The sequence below is a fragment of the Ictalurus furcatus genome, chromosome 19 (assembly GCF_023375685.1).
Source record: "Ictalurus furcatus strain D&B chromosome 19, Billie_1.0, whole genome shotgun sequence".
Taxonomy (NCBI): domain Eukaryota; kingdom Metazoa; phylum Chordata; class Actinopteri; order Siluriformes; family Ictaluridae; genus Ictalurus; species Ictalurus furcatus.
Window position 1 is genome coordinate 16,676,204 of NC_071273.1, and position 20,041 is coordinate 16,696,244.

General features: G+C 41.8%; 1 protein-coding gene across 1 annotated transcript in view; it reads left to right on the forward strand.

Annotated features, from left to right (window-relative positions):
* grip1 (glutamate receptor interacting protein 1) overlaps positions 1-19,607 on the forward strand; it is a 305,869-nt gene extending 286,262 nt beyond the window's left edge. Inside the window, exons 16-24 of the mRNA XM_053650250.1 lie at positions 374-519; positions 3,050-3,194; positions 3,800-3,939; positions 5,257-5,436; positions 11,422-11,587; positions 13,837-13,948; positions 15,599-15,832; positions 15,924-16,070; positions 19,065-19,607. Of these exons, the coding sequence (XP_053506225.1) occupies positions 374-519; positions 3,050-3,194; positions 3,800-3,939; positions 5,257-5,436; positions 11,422-11,587; positions 13,837-13,948; positions 15,599-15,832; positions 15,924-16,070; positions 19,065-19,319 (1,525 nt within the window). The 3' untranslated portion in view covers positions 19,320-19,607. The remainder of the gene's footprint in view (positions 1-373; positions 520-3,049; positions 3,195-3,799; positions 3,940-5,256; positions 5,437-11,421; positions 11,588-13,836; positions 13,949-15,598; positions 15,833-15,923; positions 16,071-19,064) is intronic.
* The last annotated feature ends 434 nt before the right edge of the window (positions 19,608-20,041 follow it).

Genomic DNA, 20,041 nt, shown 5'->3' on the forward strand with positions numbered 1-20,041 from the left:
CAGGAACAAACATGAAATTAACAGAAAACGGCCAGGTTTTTTTTTTTTTTTTTTTTTTACTGTATAGACTTCATTTTTGGAAAAAGTAGATAGTGGTAGATAAAAATAAAAAGTTTGTTTTGAATGATCCACACAAAGCAAATTTAGCTTTTTTTCCCCCCACAAACATCCAGCTGTTTTTTTTTTTTTGTTTTTTTTTTAACCATTAAAACATTTTGTTACTTAAATTAAAGTTAGAAGTAGGTGTAGAGACATCTTTGTTCAACTCCTGTAAAAATAAAAGTGAGTGGAAGGTCAAGATACACAAGATAATAAAATATGTATGTGTGTATGAGCAACTCTGAAAGGTGCATATTCCTATCCTCCTGTCCAGGACGGGTACGCTGGAGTTGGGGGACAAGCTCTTGGCCATCGACAACATCCGCCTGGACAATTGCTCCATGGAAGACGCTGTCCAGATCCTGCAGCAGTGTGAGGAACTGGTCAAGCTCAAAATCCGTAAAGATGAGGACAACTCAGGTACCCCTGGGCCTTGTAACACACACTCACTTAACCTGGGCAATAGGGGCATGATAAATAAATAAATAAATAAATAAATATATTCTCAAAGACATTGACATTTGCATATGAAGTAAGATTAGAAACTGTGTGATGGGGCTTGTTTACTGGCCTGACACTTTCAATACACAGCACCAAGCACAAAGGATAAAAGAAAGTCCCTGATGAAGAACAACAAGTGCAGTGGGACTTTAATGGCTGTCATTCTGTTGCTTGCTTTTTGCAGGTGTACACAGACAGGCATCCACACACCGTGTGTTTTCAGCTTCAGTGCTCTCATACAGTGTGTCTTGGTCCTTTGCACACAATGTCTGCAGAAGGCTAATTCTCTAATCTCTAATACTATTAACATTGTGCACGTAGAGGAAAATGAGTTTAATCAGCCCAATTAAATGCTCACTGGCTTTATTTAACCAGTAAAACTCCTCCCCCGCAAACCCCCTCCAACACTCAGGGTGTGATGGTGCAGGTCATTATAGGCTTCTGTTCTGTGGTTAGTCTCTATACAACATTTATGCTCATGCACCTGATCAAATGAATCATTTCTGTTTATTAATAATGGCTTGGCTGGATAAAGGATATAAAGGATAGATATTAATTTAAAGCAATTTAAAGCTGGTTCATCTGAATCATTAACCTGAAGTTTTGGCTTGCTTTAAGACATGCATAAGATTTTAAGCTAAAATGTGGATTCATGTGATAAATAGGTAATCAGGTCATTTTAATAGGGCTGTATGGGTTCCCTATAAGTTTTGTTCTAGAGATAATTATACAGCAAAATGACACACGTGACGACATGTGCAATGTATGAGCTTTACTAGTAATATAAGATATAATATGAGCTTTACTAGTAATATAAGATATAATATGAGCTTTACTAGTAATATAAGATATAATATGAGCTTTACTAGTAATATAAGATTTCACCCATTTAATGGCTACATTGCTGAAAGATCTTCATTTTGACAACAAATATCATTTACACTGCCATTAGGCCACTTTTGGAGCTCCAGCATGTCTGCGCCTCTATTAAAGTCAAGTAAATACAAGAAGGTAGTTTCAGTAACACTGACTCTTCTGAATCCTGACTGAAACTGGGAGGTATTTTCTTTTCAGCATACATTTTGTTACGAATGGGATAACGGAGTAATGGGTTATCAGGTTTCCTCATTCCTTTCCTGTAGCTGTGGTAATGAATCATTAATAATCGCCAGTATGGCATTTGAGTGCTGTCTTATAACTCTTGATTAATGTGAAGAGGGTCATTAGGGGGACGGTTTTCCGTTCATCACTCCATAAACAGAATGACATTCCTGTTGAGCCAGACTTTGCTAACACAGTAATTGAATATGTACTTCCCTCTGTCATGGAGTGAGAACACACGCATGTCCCGCTGCGTTCTTCCTGAATTTTGCAGTGGAGTTGGACTCTAGAGGTGAGAGATGAGATTTCCCTCCTTCATTAATATGGCTGAGAGGCTGCAGGATAAAGCGAACAGCCCAGGGGGAGTCTACAAGCTCTCTCTCTTTCTTCCTCTCTCTCTCCTTCCTGTTCAATCTGGATGAGTCCAAATTCACAGGTTGGCAGTGTGTGACCTTTTTGTTTTACGGAGAGTGTTCGGTGTGCTCATGAGCTCCTGTAGAGGATGGAGGACAGTTCTCCTCTTACTTTCTGCTTCCTCCACACTAGTATCACTCCCTTTCTTTCAAATCATGTTGCACACTTTTCAGTTTGTGCCTGAAATAGCCCTGTTAATGCTAGAACCCTGTATAGCCATGTTAATGCTAGAACCCTGTATAGCCCTGTTAATGCTGGAAACTAGCTTCTTGCTAAATGCATGGGAAAAGACCACAGGCTTTTGGGATAACTTCTAATTGATTATATTTAACAATATTTAGCTTCGTTAGAATCACTCGGTACTGTTGCTCATCAGAAGGGTTTCAGGTAACGATTGTGTCTGACATTTCTGGGCCTTGAGGAAAATGTTTAGTTGAACATGCTGCCTTGTACATGGATGCGCTTTTTCCCTGTGTCTGCACTCTGTCAGGATGCATAATTATTCCTGCAGTTGATTACAGGTACATTGCTAGTCTTTTGAAGCTAGTGATGGGTGTCCTTGTATATTCCTATTAGATTCCCTCACATTTTGCCTTTTGATTCCACCGTACATTTTAAGACAGCCCTTTCCAAATTTTATATCCTACATTTTCCCAATCTTTCTTTCGATTGCCCTTTTCTTTTTTTTTCCCCCTTCCCATTTTTCTTCTACAACCTCTGGATCCCTTTTGAATTCTGTCCCATTTCCCTGTCCATCAACGCCAAACCTGCTCTTCCTTCCTCCCTCCCTCCCTCCCTCCCTCTCTCTCTCTTTCACTCTCTCTGTCCGGTGTTGTGAGGGCTGTCTTCGTTCTGCTCTCTGCCCCTCTGTGAGGTGTCCTGCGTCTAGGCCGTGTTGATATGGACGCCCGTGTGCTGTTGGCCTGTGTTGCAGACGAGCAGGAGAGCTCTGGTGCCATCATCTACACGGTGGAGCTGAAGCGCTACGGGGGCCCGCTGGGCATCACCATCTCAGGCACCGAGGAGCCCTTCGACCCCATAATCATCTCCAGCCTCACCAAGGGCGGCCTGGCTGAGAGGTACTCCTGTTTACTCTACCCCAAAACACCCACTGTTTTAACTCTGTTCACTGTCAGACATATTGTACAGTCGGTAAACAGTCCCTCAGGATTTTTGCGATAACAGAAATTAAGGCAAAATCAAGGAAACGCCACAATATTTTTCGAAATTACCAGAGATTTGGGTCAAGATGCATCATGTCATGTCAGCACAACGCGCCATGTGACATTATCACAACACGCATTCAGCCAAAGCCCCCTTCGATTCATGTGCGTCGAACATGAGTACAGCTAAAAGATCTCATTTACAAACAAACACCACTGTGCAAAACAATTTTGTGCAATTTCGCCAATTCAAGTAGTTTTCCGCACCGCTTATATTGAAACAAGCCACAGCAAAATAAAGCAGTTTTGGCCGTAACAATCACAAAAACACTGTCACATCCTGTATGGACTGATTAAAGTATATACCCAAAAGCTGCCACTGGACATCTAAAAGAATATTTAGATACTCCAACTAGTAGAGATGAGAACATCAATGTAAAGATTGAAAATCTAACCAGTGGTGTTCTGAAAGTCTTTACTGAAAGTATAGAAATGTTGATCAAATTGTTTGCGGCGTATAGGACCGGGGCGATCCATGTTGGGGATCGTATCCTGGCCATTAACAATAACAGCCTGAAGGGGAAGCCGCTGAGTGAAGCTATCCACCTGCTTCAGATGGCTGGAGAATCCGTTACTCTGAAGATCAAGAAACAGGGAGAATGTGAGTAATGGATCAATCACCCTTTGTGTACATAAACACTAGAGTGCAAACAGTGCGTCCCCTCTCTTTCTCTCTCACACACACACAGTTTGCTTACACTGTTTACACAATGTTTGTTTCAAACATTTGCACATATATGTGGCATTCTGGAATTATTTTGAATAACTTTTACCCAGAACAGTATTATACTTGAAAGAGGTAAGCCTCGGCTTTTTGTATGATAGCAATCATGCCTTTGTACTTGAAGTATAATATCACAAGAAAGAGCCCTGTTGAAAAGCTGTGGTCTGACTTGAACTGAGAAGTCCGCATGCACAAATCTAAGAATATAAAAAAAGCTTCAGGATCTCTCCACAAGTGTCTCCAAACTTATAAGACAAGCCAGGGAGGCTCTGTGATGATGTTCACTTTAGAGAGGGCTTCACTATATACAGTGCCCTCCACTAATATTGGCACCCTTGGTAAATATGAGCAAAGAAGGCTTTGAAAAATTGTCTTTATTGTTCAACTTTTTGATCTTTTGTTTAAATATATATATAATATATATATAATTTTTTTTTAAACAAAAGATCAAAAGGTTGAACAATAAAGACAATTTTTCAAAGCCTTCTTTGCTCATATTTACCAAGGGTGCCAATATTAGTGGAGGGCACTGTGAGTTGCTGATCATTTTGAAGCTTATGTTTTACAGAAAGAAAAAAATACTATAATTTACACATTTTAGGTTTGAAAAAAGTATATTGTTAAAATAAAACCGAATGCTTATGTGTTTTAAGATGGAAAATCGCCCAGTGCATGGGTTAATTTTCCTTAAGGGTGCCAATAATTCTGAAGTTGAGTGTATGCTTTGTTTTTGTTTTGGGTTTTGTTTTCCATAACTATTAGGCTGCATTCTAACATGCACACCCATCCCTTTAGTGAATCGCTGCTATTTGAGCAACATTGAGTGTTTTATTTCCGTTACAATTTGCAATAAAGGATCAGAGGTACGAGGAGAAAATAATGTTTTTATTGTTTGAATTTCATAATAATGCTGCTGCAGTATGAAGCCGAGGATTTATTTGATCCAAAACCAATAAACCTTAAAACAAAACAGTTTTTGACACAAGTGGGCTATTACGACTTCTAGTTCAAAATGTTTGAATGAGTCACATATGGCTCAAAGTGTGTACATGAGTCACTGGATGAGCACTGATTTGTGGCTCTGGGGGGAAAAAATGGCTTTTCCCATTTTCAATTTACGATGTTGCATTAAGCTCAGCACCCCCAGGCTCAGTGTTTGCTTTATTTTGTGTGTGTGTGTGTGTTTATACACAGTGGCAAGTCCTAAGCAGCCATCAGTGACTGAGCATCTGGGTGAACTGAGCGATGCGGAGGATGAGAATCAGCAGAAGCCAGGGAAGCTGTCAGACATCTACTCCACCACCATTCCCAGTGTGGATAGTGCCGTTGAGTCCTGGGACGGCTCGGCTATCGATGCCTCCTTCAGCCCTCAGGGTGGGTGTGCATGTGTCTTTGGGTGTGGAGTATATATTGGAAATAGAAGCTTCATATTTCCTTTCGATGAATTCACATATGCAGTGCTTAGTCCGCTTAAATCAAACCCTGGTGTGTTTTTCCTCTTTGATGTGGTTTGTTTGGGCAGCAATCACACACAGGTGTGGACCAAAACAACTGATCTGGGATCGTCTGAGTGAGGTGGTTTTGGTTCCCTTTCATTTGTATTCTAGCATGGCTTAATTACAGTGAGAAAGCAGTTTGACCCTGAATCGAGCCGACTGCGTGAAATGAACCAAACATAATGTGTATTATTGGTTGCAGGCATCATTTTTCTGTAGATGATCTTTTTCTTGAGATGATCATTTCTCTGTAGAGCCAAATGGCAGAGCTGTAATAATGCAGTGTGTTCTGGATATTTAGACCAACGATCAAAACGGAGAAAATAAACAGTGGAGACAGTACACAAAATATTTTTAAACTAGTTGTTTATACAGTTCATTTAGAAAGTATTCAGCCCCCTTCGTTTTTCTTTCACATTTTGTTATGTTGCAGCCTTATGCTAAAATGATTTAAATGAATCACAAAGCAAAAACCAGATTTGTGATAACTTTGCAAATTTATTAAAAATAACAAAACTGAAATATCACATTGACATAAGTATTCAGTGCTATGGCACTTGAAATTTAGCTCAGGTGCATCCAATTTCTCTGGATTATCTTTGAGATGTTTCTACACTTTGTTTGGAGTCCACCAGTGGCAAATTCAATTAATTGGACATTATTTGGAAAGGCACACACCTGTCTATATAAGGTCTAACTGCTGAAAATGCATATCAGAGCAGAAACCAAGCTATGAGGTGAAAAGAACTGCGTGTAGAGCTCAGAGACAGGATTGTGTTGAGGCACAGATGTGGGGAAGGTTGCCAAAAAGTTTCTGCTGCATTGAAGGTTCCCAATAGCATGGAAGAAGTTTGGAACAACCAGGACTCTTTCTTGAACTGGCCGCTCTGCCAACCTGAACAATTGATGGAGAAGGGCCTTGGTAAGAGAGGTGACCAAGAACCTGATGGTCACTCTGGTTGAGCTCCAGAGATCATGTGTTAACATGGGGGAAACTTGCAGAAGGTGAATCATCACTGCAACACTCCACCGAGCTGGCCAGACAGAAGACTCTCCTCTTGGAATTTGTAAAAAGCACCTAAAGGACTCTCAGACTGTGAGAAACAAGAATCTCTGGTCTGATGAAATAAAGTTTCAACTGTTGGGTCTCAATTCCAAGCATCATGTCTGGAGGAAACCAGGCACCACTTATCACCTGTGCAACACCATCCCAATGGTGAAGCATGGTGGTGGTAGCGTGGGGTGTTTTTCAGCAGCGGGGACTGGGGCACTGGTCAGGCTAAAAGGAAAGCTGAACACAGCAAAATAGAGAGATATTCTTAATGAAAACCTGTTCCAGAGTGCTCAGGACCTCAGGCTGGGCCACCTGACAAAAATGACATGGCCAAGGCAACACGAGAGTGGCTTAGGGACAACTCCGTGAATGCCCTTGAGTGGCCCAGCCACAGTCCGGACTTGAATCCAAACGAACATGTCTGGAGAGACCTGAAAATGGCTGTCCACTGACGGTCCCATCCATCCTGATAGAGCTTGAGAGGATCTGCAGAGAAGAATGGCAGAAAATCCCCAAATCCAGGGGTGCAAAGCTTGTCGCATCATACCCAAAAAGACTTGAGGCTGTAAACGCTGCCAAAGGTGCTTCAACTAAGTACTGAGTTAGGGGTCTGAATACTTATGTCAGTGTGATATTTCAGTGTAGATTGGTGTGGGGAAAAATATATTTGCAGTATGAAAGTAAACCATCTCAGCTAGCAAACAAACTAAAAGTATCAGTCTTTCTCTAATGCAGACTCTACAAACAGACTAAAGGCAAGAAAGCATCCTTGCAGCATTTGTTGTTTCTGTAATTCTGAGCAGGTTATGGCTTTAGAGCTCTCTGCTGCTCGCCAGGTAAACTGCAGTAGCATTGTAAACACTGAAAAGCTTCTCCTTCTCCTTTAACCTGTCTCACCTCTATATTAAAAGCATCTGTGTCCTGTGATTGCTCTTGTAAAGGGTCAGAGCTAAGTAGCGCTGCTTTCCTGCTGAGGCCGGAGATAATTTTTCAGACCAGAAGTATAAAAAAAAAAATCAAGGTTGAAATCAAACCTTGAAAACAAAAACACCTCTAAGCTTTAATACTAGTTCTAATAGACGGCTGTTGTCACTTCTAAGTTCTTTTGGTGTAGCTCTCGTTGAACTAAAGAAGGTTATGTTTTTCTGCAGTAGAGCAAGGCCAGGACATTATTTTGATCAAATTGAGTCATCAGTGTGAATCTCAGTAGACTTCCTAATGGACGTCTCACATTTACATCTGCAGCCCTCCACTGTAGTACATGGCCACTTCACCTAAACCCTGAACAGGCCTAATATAGCTTTGTCTTTCCCTTATCTGTAGTCAATTTAAAGATGTACTAAAACATCATATACAGTACTGTCTGGTAATATATACAGTATGTTACTGTTAATATCTCCGTTTCCTTTTATTAGCTACTTCTTCCCCTCTCTCTTTGTGGGTCTAAATTTATTTCGCTAAGTGCTGAATGACTGCACTTGCGTGTAGGAATACACAGAGCTGTTAGCAGACCTCATATCAGTAATGGATATGATTTGCCACTATTTTACCATCATACAATGGCCTCCTGGTCAAGTCTAATCATTAGTTTCGAACAGAATGGCAAGAAAATGGAGAAAATGTTCATCTTGTATTCACTGATAATGGCAGGAATTATTACGCCCACAGGGTGAACTGTATTTATGCTCTACTAAACACTGTAAGGCAGGCAAGTCATGATTGCAATTAAATGTATAATTTAATAACACATAAATCTCTTATTGCTAATTAGTTTCAGGGTTCATGTTTAGACTCATCACTGACGATACATGCTGCTATCATCAGGTCCGATTTAAGTAGGTTACTTGGGATGGATTCATTTACCAAATATATTAGTTTGCTGCGTATTATTTGATTCAGGGAGAAAAATGTTACTTTAAACTACACAGAGGGAAAATAACAGCCAAGCCAGTCTAATTTGTTCTGGGACATTGTTAAACATTATCAGTGCTGCTGCTTGAGCAGGTCTACTGCAACACAATTGCCCTCTCATTGGTATCCATGAGCCGTTTGGACTAGAACCCATCCTCACGCTCACTCTGAGGGCTTAACCTTCTTCTTAATGATCGAGTGTCGCTTTCAATCAGTTCTCACTTAGCGAGATCATAAATCTCATCTTGTCCTGCTGACATACACCTCCTCAGGGCTGACCTCTCTCTCACACGCTCCCTGCTTCTTTAGTTTAGAAGGTTCACACCGAGCACATTCCCATTCCTGCTGTACTTATAGCCCTCTCTGCCCTGTGCATGTGTGTAAATCTCAGACGTAGATCTTTATACAGGTGTTAAAAAACTAAGGAAGCATTGATGCCATTTCCTTGAATACGAGTACCATGTTTTTTGGTACTTGTCAAAACCGATACTGATACCAAATAAGTAACCTACTTAGTATTACACAATCAGGGGTATCATGGAACATTTTATTTAGCTCTGTTGATTTTATTTATTTATTTATATGGCATTTCGCAGACGCCCTTATCCAGCCCGACTTACATTTAAGGGCCTTGCCCAAGGGCCCAACAGTGGTAGCTTGGCAGTGCTGGGGCTTGAACTCCTGCCCTTCTGATCAGTAACCCAGAGCCTTTAACTACTGTGCCACCACTGCCCCTTGTTTATGTTGGATGCTTCTGTGTGCTGCTTGCAATGAACTCCTCATGCTGAATTTTATGTTTTACGTGGATTAAACAGGATCTTTAATAATGAGCACGAAGGCAATGAGTACAAGGTATTGTGGATTGCACCTTGCTTTGCGAGCAAAATGAGCAGGAAGAACGCGTGCATGCCTGAGTGCTCAGTACTCAGTACTACTCACAGAACTCTAGTGTTCTCATGTGCAGCAATTTCTCTGTGCATTTCACTTCACTGGGCCATGCTCGGGAATACCGTCATTTGCATGCAAATGTATGACACCACCGCACTCCCATTTTTAATGATCATGCTTTCTGATAGTGCTATGCGTACACGGGTCAGCCACACTCACCCCGACTATTAAAGATACTGTTTAAACGGCATAAGATGTTTTATCAGGTTACTTGTATTGTAGGAAGATGCTGTAGTTCCGTCTGTTTTACATTTACATTTATATTTATTCATTTAGCAGACGCTTTTATCCAAAGCGACTTACAAATGAGGAAATACAAGCAAAGCGATATATCAAGTGGAGAACAATACAAGTAGTGCTAGCATACAAGATTTATAATCGCGTTCTAGAGAGGCACAGTGTGCAGAGTAGAGGTGTAAGAGCCAGAGTAATTGCAGAAGGGTTGTTATTGTTTATTTACTTGGAGTGGTAAGTTAGGGGTTAGCTATGGGTCTTTTAGTCGTTTTTTGAAGATAGTGACAGATCCTGCTGGCCGGATTGAGGTTGGAGGTTCATTCCACCACTGAGGGTCAGTTTGAAGGTTCTGGAAATGCATTGCTTTGAAAAGTAATCGTGAAATACATCACGTTCTCTGTTCGTTAGTGCAGCGAAATACACTAGGCTTATGTGACATAGCATCACATGATTTCAGATGTTGGTATCGGAGCGTTTTTATGTGAAAAAGCTGTAGGATAGGGAGGTTAGGCTGTGTTTATAAAAGATTGGTGTGCAAATTATATTTAGCAACTTAGTAGACACTCGTATCCAGAGTGAGTTACACAACATGCAAACCGTTGAAGGAAAGACAGTTTCAAACTTAAGGCCATAAATAATATTACAGCAAATTAAAAAACCAAGAAGTGATGCAAAAGACAACTAAAGCGTACTGAGTGTAGAGAAAAGTATGTGTTATTGGGTGCAGAGAAGAGTCAGGAGACGCACCATCATTGATATTGTCTGAGGCTGCAGTCCTCAGCAGGGATCTAAACACACTCCCATGCAGTGTTTAGACACTGAAGCAGCAAGGTCTTGCATTAGGTCTTGTTTAGACTTCAGAGAAGGACCTGCAATGCACCTTGAAGTTAAAGACCTAAGTTGGAGTGCAGGTAGGTCTGAAATAAGGTGCGTAAATGTGGAGCTCTTTGATGCCTAAGATGCCAAGACAAGTGAAGCCAGTGGTATGACCTCAGTAGTAGGGTCATATGGTACATGAGACTTTTGGAGGTTATAAGCCAGACAGACAGGAGCACTCCGAATGCTGTAATCTAGAAATAGCTAGGGTTTGCACACGAACCTGAGCAGATTCTGTCGTCAGAAAAGGTTGTATTCTTCAAAGATATGGTGGTTGGTGTGATGTGATCAGAGAAGTAAAGTGTGTCATCTAAAATGACATTACAAAGATTCTTCCTCAGCCAAAGTCTGGCACAGATAGACAGTCACAGTCAAAACAGTCACAGCCTATCTCTGCCAGATAGACTATGAGGGTGTTGATGGTGATTGACGGGTTCAGCATTATCTGAATGCAGTTTTGTCAAGGTTGATTTTCAGCTCTTTCATCAAGGAAGAGATGTCAGAAAGCCAGACGGTCTGATATCTTTCGGTGCAACCTGAGAGGTGGATGGAGGAAATGAGAAGTAGAGAGCAACACAGGCTGATCACCGATCACAGTGATTTAGTACAAAGATTGATGTACATCATCTTATATTGGACTGGGACCCTGGAGAACAGTCACAGGACAGTCACAGAGCTTAAGGCTGTGACAGAAATAATCTCATGAATACTGATGCATTTTTATATCTTTCTGAACTGCCTTCTTGGCAGTTCAGCTTACAATCCCCAAGTCATGGGCTGGTCCAGGCTACAAATTAACGTACGCGTGTGTGTGTGTGTGTGTGTGTGTGTGTGTTCCAGCCCCAACTGGTTTCCAAGCATCGGGCTACAGTTTCCACAGTCATGAGTGGAGGAACGCCAAAGTGACTCGTGGCAGTGTATCTCCAGGCAGCGGCCGTCAGAGGAGCACCGTCCTGCAGGACCTGGGCCTCAGTGATGATGAATGGGACAAACCAACTGCTAGCGGGTATTTGGCACTAGCACACCTACAGTACACAAACTATGCTTTACGCTGAGCAAAAGAACAATTTAGAACCTGAATCCAGTGTTCATACTTCATTTGCCTTGTATGTACAGTATACTTTTTTTTGGTCATTTAATCAGGTGCACCTACCACATTGGGCAGTTGGTAGGTATAAAATGACTAACCGTATCCCACCCAGCAGTGGACAGGGACTACTATAGGACCGTCAGTGATCAAAAAACAGCGCTGCATTGCTGCTGTGTCAGATACTCATACCCGCACCACACACACTACTATGTCATCATCATGTCAGTGTCTCTTCTGTATTGAGAGTGATGCACCACTTATATAATGCCTGCTCAGTGGTGGTCCCTGATGGAGGGGGAAGAGGAGGGTATGACTAATACAACTGATGGGCTATGGTCAGTAATTGTGTACCTACCATGTGCACCTATGTGGTAGATTTAAATGAAAAAAGGACCGATGAATGTACATTCTAATATTATGATTGCAGTGCTGTCCTGAGCAGTTAAACTGCTCACTGTTCGTTGGTTTTCCAGAATCTTCTGCAAATTTCACCTCTTTCCAACAGCGGCTATATGATTTTGTTATCCATCTTTTCACACTGAGGACAACTGAGGGACTCGTACACAACTATTACAAACGGTGCAAACATTCAGTTATGCGCAAGAAGGCAACACGATACATTAAGTTTGCATTCCTCAGGGGGTGTAAACTTTTGAACAGGATGATCGGTGTAAATTATTATTATTTCGTCTTCTGGGATACATGTAAATATCTTATTTAGCGTCTGAAGGGCAGTACTAAATGGAAAAAAAAAAGATCTTTAAACAAAATAATAACAAATGACAACGATCATCCTGTTCAAAAGTTTACACACCCCTGGCTCCTAATGTATCATGTTGCTTTCTTGAGTATCAGTGAATGTTTTCACCTTATGTAATAGTCGTGTACGAGTCCCTCAGTTGTCCTCAGTGTGAAAAGATGGATCTCAACATCATATAGTCACTGTTGGAAAGGGGTGAAATATGCAGAAGTTTCTAGAAAACCAAAGAATCTGCAGGAATTGGAGGATTTTTCTGAAGAACAGTGGACAGTTTAACTGCTCAGGACAAACAAGGGACTCATGAACAGCTATCACAAAACATAAACACAGTCGTTGATCAACAAGGCAACAACACGTGGGATTAATAATCAAGCGTATGTAAACTTTTGAACTGGTTCATTTGTGTAAATTCAGTTATTATTGTGTCTTGTGGACTATATGTACACATCTGTTATGTGAAATAGCTTATTCAGGACAGAACTAAATAAAAAAACGATATGCAATTTTAATGATGCCCCTTATTTATTTATTTATAATTATTAACATTTTGCAGATTCTGCAAGGGGTATGTAAATTTATTAGCACAACTCTATACTGTGCCCAGTTACAGAGTATGGTGTGGAATGCCTCTTCCTCAGTGGTGTTTTTGTCACTTCCATAAAGGCACAGAGAGGCTCTAAATCTGAAGTAAAATGGAGCATCATATAATACACTTGATGTACTAATTCATATATTTGGTATCAAACGTGCATATTTTGAATAAAACAAATTTCACATGATGTATACTTTGCAATTCAAGTCTATTCAAAAAGCATGAAAAGCTGTTTAGAAACTGTTTACGTTAATAGTGGTAAATGCAAGCATTTTCAGTATTCAGCTGTAAAATCTCTTCTATGGGCTTCATCTGAAAAGAAATCTTTACCAATGAATGTCATTTTATAAAAGCACTTTCAAAGCAATAATAATAGCTCCTGTTTTGTGGTGAGACACAAAGCTTCTGAGCTAATGTTTCACGTGATCATGTTGATTGAAGCGTCTCTCCGTTACCTGTCTGCAGAGCCGGCACGCTGCCCACTGGCCTTATCTCAGACAGCAGGTGAGGCTCAGTGCCATGTGCTCCATTTTCCAAACCCAGCGTGGCCCCTCACCCCATGCCCCCCAAGCCACGTGGCCCTTTATGGGTATCACAGCCTGGCATCGCGTCACCATCTCTGTGTCCAGCCACACCGGACAGTGTGTCCCATTTCCTTTCTTCTTTTCCGAGCCACACTTTCACCACCAGCGCCTGCACAGCCCCATTGGTCGTGTTCTCTGCTCATACCTGTGGTGCCTGCCTGCTCATTGACTGCTGTAGTAGTAGCAGCATGGGTGGTGTGTTGAAACCTCCTTTGTTTGTCATTGCCAGGTTCACCGTGGGTCACGATGGCACAGAGCCGGATCAGGAAGAGAACTTTTGGTCTCAGGCGCTGGAGGACCTGGAGACATGCGGCCAGTCTGGGATCCTCCGCGAACTTGAGGTAACACAATAATAGCACTTCATCATACAACCAAAATTCATTTCATCCCCTAACTGTGACCATTCCCAGATTTTAACATACCCATGCATTTCTTACAGCGTCCCACCCTTCCGCCATACACCCCCCTCCCCCAACCCCCGTCTACAGACGCACGCTGTCATGCCTTTGGTTTTGTGTAACTGCTCCTTCTCTTTCCAGGACAAGCCAAACAGGCTTCTGACTAAGAGAAACCTGGCCGTCTTGGTACCCCCTTTCCTTTTTTGGGCTTCCTCTCTGCTTGTAGCACTGGCATCCTGGAGCTCTCCCTGTGCTGTGTGGCTCAGAGTCTCACGCTTGCTTAAGGCTGGGGGGAGGGAGGGTCCAGAGGGAGGGGAGGGTCCATAACACACAACCATTACAAACCATTACAAACCCTGGGGGTGCATTCAAAATATATGAACAACTAAGAAATGATGATGACCTTTCATACAGATCAAACCGAGACAGACCCTTCCAGCTACTGGTAGATTTTTTTTTATTCAGTCAAGCCACTTAGTGATATTAAATGGATCGTTTGCTTTGGTCTCGCATTACATCGAATCAGCATTCTCTATGATTAATTCTTACTGAATTAGAGATGCATCTCACTTTAGATCTAATTTCGCAGGTATTTTGAAGCCATAATCAGCTTGTGAAAAAAAGCGAAGCTGATTTTTATATATTGTTAGCTACATGCTGCAGTGCTCTGTAGAAACTCTGTAGAATTTTTTTTTATTATTATTATTTTTTAAAGAGTTATTAGAACAAACCGAATGTACCCTTGGGCACAAATCTGACCTGATTAAGTGTATGCCTTTCGTTAGTATTGCTATTGTTTATCACTGTATTACGAAAGCAAAACCCCAAAAAACAGCTCATAAGGACAAAAAACACCATGTCATCTGGAGTGAACAAATTCTGTTGTTGTGTAAAAATGCATGACTAGTTGTTTGTTGACTGTTTTGATAAAACAAAAATGCATCACCTTGGTGAGATGGAGAGCTCAGTCTTGTGCTGACATCCATCATTAACCAGGACTCTCCTTTCAGTACAGTTTGGGTGACAATCACTCAGAACTGTCCAATGATGCAGATCTGGAGAAATGGGCATGTGGGCTCGTGCAAAGCATGATGGGAGAGCCCCTGCAAGGCTTTTTTCTTTTTTGACTTTCAGTCTTGTTTAACCATACATCCTTTAACCAGGCTTTGTCAAACACCACCACCAAACATTGTGATGCCCAAAATCCATCCGAGTTGTAAACTGTGTGTGCGATTAGTTATTGCCATGGCTGTCCATGGTGGAAACTCTTCGAGATTGTACTATGTGTTTGTCTTCAGTCAGCTACGATGCATGATAGCAAGAGTGTTTGTGCATTGATATAGTGATGAATGATTTCACTGAAGCAAGCAGATGGTTTCGAATTGTTTTTGTGACTGTTTTTGTGTGTCTAACCATCTCTTTTGTCAAAAGAGAGCTAGAATCAGCAGCAGCCCACTACTGAGTGTCTGTGTAATAACATTTGCTACAATTGAAATTGTGTAGAATCAGTAGAGGGTGCAATGTACATTTAAGGAGCACTGTGTTCCTTGTAGCTTTTCAGAATTTCACTGTGCTACTTTCTCTGCGCTATAGGCTACCATAATGTCTGGCAGTACACTGAGTCTGAACCATGATCCAGCGCCTGCACGGTGCCAACTGGGCAGGCAGGCCAGCTTCCAGGAACGTGGTAGCAACAGGTCACAGTATAACCAGGGCAACCGTAGCAACACACTTCCTAGTGACAGTGGACGCAAAGCCTTCGCTATGAGGAAGATGCAGCAAGAGATCAAGGACATCGTGTCCCCAAACCCTGTGGAGCTACACAAGGTAGTCACGTCTATTAATACGATTAACACCACACTCGCTAATACCTGCATTGTTTCATTCAATACAAGTTCATTCCTTCTATCTACTGCAGGTGAGTCTGAATAAAGAGTCAGACCTGGAGGACTTTGGCTTCAGTGTGTCCGATGGGCTCCTGGAGAAGGGGGTCTACGTCAATAACATTCGCCCAGGTGGGCCTGCTGAAGTGGCGGGGCTCAAACCCTACGACAGGCTGTTACAGGTAGACTACACTGTCACTCTACACAGTCCATTGAAGGTGTTAAAGATCCAGTGGTTGTCACTATAGGCCAATCTAGACATCCAAGGAATGGACACTAATAGTGATTCTTCACCAAACAGCAAGGCTCAGTAATAAAATCTGAACTCAGAACTATATGTATCCTGGCGAGTGTGTGTGCCTGTTTCCCAACGCATAATCTCGCAAGCCAGACTTCTAGCAGTCACTTGTACTTGTTTGTCAATAAACATGGGCAAGAGCTAGCTTCATTCGTAAAAAGAGACACTTGACTGACGTTACACATGACCAACCACGAACGTCTTCCCGGAGCCTGTCCACAAACACATGAGATTATCTTGTTTACTCCCACTAACTGCTTCAAATAAAACTCTATAATAACTATTACAAGCAGTGCTGTGGATGTTTTTTAGCCCAGTGACTATATATGATATTGATATTGGTCTTATATACATTAGAGTACAGTGAAATTCTTTTCTTCACATATCCCAGCATGTTAGGGAGCTGGGGTCAGAGCACAGGGTCAACCATGATACAACGCCCCTGGAGCAGAGAGGATTAAGGGTCTTGCTCAAGGGCCCAACAGAGGCAGCTTGGCAGTGCTGGGGCTTGAACCCCCAACCTTCCAATCAGTCATCCAGAGCCTTACCCGCCAAGCCACCACTGCCATATGCTTGTTCTCCCATTGGAAATAAATGCATCAAAGTGTGTATAGATTACAACTTTGAAGATTCCAAAGCTTGTGGCCAGGAAAGTGTACAACAGATATCAGATGCTCCTTATCCCATGAGGCTGAGAATGTCCGTCACATAATACTGACACCCCAACACACAGTAAAGTTTACCAATAGTTAAAACTTTTCTATATGATTTAAGATTCTATGCTGAATCTTAAATGGCACTCTACACTATGCATGTAGGGCACTAAGTACAGTGTACAAGGCCATTATGTTATACCCTTGGTAGGACACAAACGAAGTGAATAGGAGGTCATTTGGTATTGGCCCTAAGTATGTAAGTAACTTGGCAGATTTGACATGGATCAGGGGTGAGAAATGTAAAAAAAAATAACCTAACTAGTGACAAAAAACTTTACTGTGCTGTGTAAATTGTAATGTTGCCTCTTAAGTCCACCAGATAAAGCACATTTGAAAAAGCCATTTGGCAGTCACTACACTGCAACTGAAGGTGATGTATTTTTGGTGGTAGAAAAGTGACTCCAGCCAGAAATATTAATCAGGATGAGTCTGTGATGAATAAGTGCATTATTTGCAGTATTTTTAGCTCCATCCGTACGTCCCTACTCGGTTCGGCTTAGATCACATTCAGCACAAGTGCTTTAGGTGCGGTGTGTGATGATGGAAATAGTGACATTTACCAAGCTGAGCTGCACCTCCACGTTGAAAAGCACCATCGGTTTTATGCCTCTCATGGCCTAGTGACATTAAATTATAATCTGATTGAATTCCAAACATGTTTAAACACAACATAGCACCGTTATTAGACAGAAAACATTTCAAAGAGCAAAAGCTTGTTTAGACAATGCAAGAAAAGAAAGCAAGGGAAATGTTGTAGTTGGTTGGTGAACAATGGATCTTTCCCATGTTAGCTGAAACACCAAAGGTCTCATTAGCATAGTGCTCTGATTTACCTTTTAAGTGCAAAAACTGAGTGAAATACAATTGAGGCTATTGAATTTGAACTTTTTCTACATCAGCAGCCTCCAGAAATGTGTAAATGTTATTATTCATTTGATAAATGTCACTGTAATTCATACTGATGAACAGTTTGAATAGGCCATTTTATGCATACACCTTCAGCACATTCTTTGCTGGTAATAAAACCATTTTCAGTCAAATAGAGCACAGTGTGGACATCATATATTACAAGTCTCACCAAATATCTACTTTAAAATAATAAGAGGACATTCATTTTTAACCACTACACGCAAATAACTACCAGTGAAAAAGGAATCTAAGGAATCCTGTAATACTATGCAGGAATGTAGAAAACAGTATAACACACTGATAAGTCAATGCTAATAACAGTGGTACTGATCAGCTAATCCTAATCCTAATCCTAAGGCAGTGGTGGCTTGGCGGTTAAAGCTCTGGGTTACTGATTGGAAGGTCAGGGGTTCAAGACCCGGCGCTGCCAAGCTGCCACTGTTAGGCCCTTGAGCAAGGCCCTTAACCCTCTCTGCTCCAGGGGTGCTCCATCATGGCTGACCCTGCACTCTGACCTCAGCTTCCTCATATGCTGGGGTATGCAAAGTAAAGAATTTCACTGTGCTGTAATGTATATGTGATTAATAAAAGACTCATTATCATTAATTATCTCCAATTTTTCACCATCGACAGCAAATCCATAACCATATCTGTCTGGGATTCTTCTGCAGTTGCATCAATTTGGTGGATTTAATTTCTATTTTAATGGACGCATGCTACCATGGGTAGTCAATGTTTGTTTACCTGTTTTCTGAACGTCCTGACTGGTGCTCTCAACACAGATATAGTGATTGGCTGCATGTAATATGCATGCCTGTGTAAATCGTGGCCACGATTTGTGCTTGCAGTTGGTGACATGCATTGGCTTTCCAGAAGACCTAGATTTATGTTGTCACCATGAAATTGCCCCTAGCCATTAGAAATCAAGCTGTGATTGGCTGATCTTAATTTTACTACATATGTTAGACATAAGACCTTCTATCCAGCTTCTGTAAGCTCGCTTGGCTGTATCTGCAAACACGGTAGAACGTAAAAATCCTAATTTAATCATTTTTCGTCACAACTTTAAGCTTTTTATTTCTAGCCTGAACTTAATGATGACTTCTGATTATTATTACAGTAATTTTAGAGTTTAGAAACAACAAAATAAAAATGAACCAAAAATTTGCAGAACGGTTTTTCATATCCAGAAATCCTTAGTTCTTGCACGTCCTTGAGCTGAAGCTGTTGGTGACTTTTTCTTCCTGTTACAGATCAACCATGTCAGAACTAGAGACTTTGACTGCTGCTTGGTGGTTCCTCTGATCGCAGAATCGGGGAACAAGCTGGACCTGGTGATCAGCCGAAACCCGGCGTCAGCCTCAACCTCGCCCACAGAACTGAACCAGCTTCCCGGTGAGGAGCCTGTGGGCTGGACTGACCCAGCCGAGCCCCTCCCACAGGAAGCGGCCCAACAGAACTCCAGGCCAGTGGGGTCAGAGGGCAGAGATCCCAACAAGACCTTATAGCAGAACCCCATCTCACCCTCCCCAGCACAGGCTCAAGTGCTCCTCATGGTGCTAAGTGAACTCTTCCCGACATTCACCACCCCCCTGCTGGAGAGAGCTGGAGCTCTTCTGGCACATAGCACACCCAGTTTCTTCCCTGAGCCACAGCATGAGCCACACACACTGAGAGGGGTCCTCCCCACAACCTGCTGCCTGTCTGTTTACTCCTGTGAAAATGACACTGATTACAGAGGGAGGCCGTACTGACCTCTGAGAAAGTGATCTAAAAATCCAAAACTGAACCAGTGCCATCCCTCATTTTTATTGCCAATAAACGTTTTAACAGAAAAAACTGAAGCAAAAGAAGCAAAGGGAATCTTTAAGACGTTTACACATGATTATAGACTGGCCGCTGTGTGTGTGTACGTGTGTGTGTGTGTGTGTATGTGCGTATGAGTAAACAAGACTTCCTTCTGTAAGTCACGGCCAGAGCAATCTCCACATTCTGTATTCTGTTTGTTCTAACCTCAGCTGTTCTCCGTGTCTCCTCCACACCTCCTCTTGCTCCTTACTTTTGTATGTGTGTGTGTGTGTGTGTTTGTGTATAGTGGATCCCCCCCGTAATTCCTCACAAGTGATGCCACATGATGTCTCACTCAGCAGGAAAAAGCGCTCAGCACGAGCTCAGCACCGTGAACCTGATTATCCTAAAATGGTAAAACGCTAGTCAGCCCCGGTGGGTT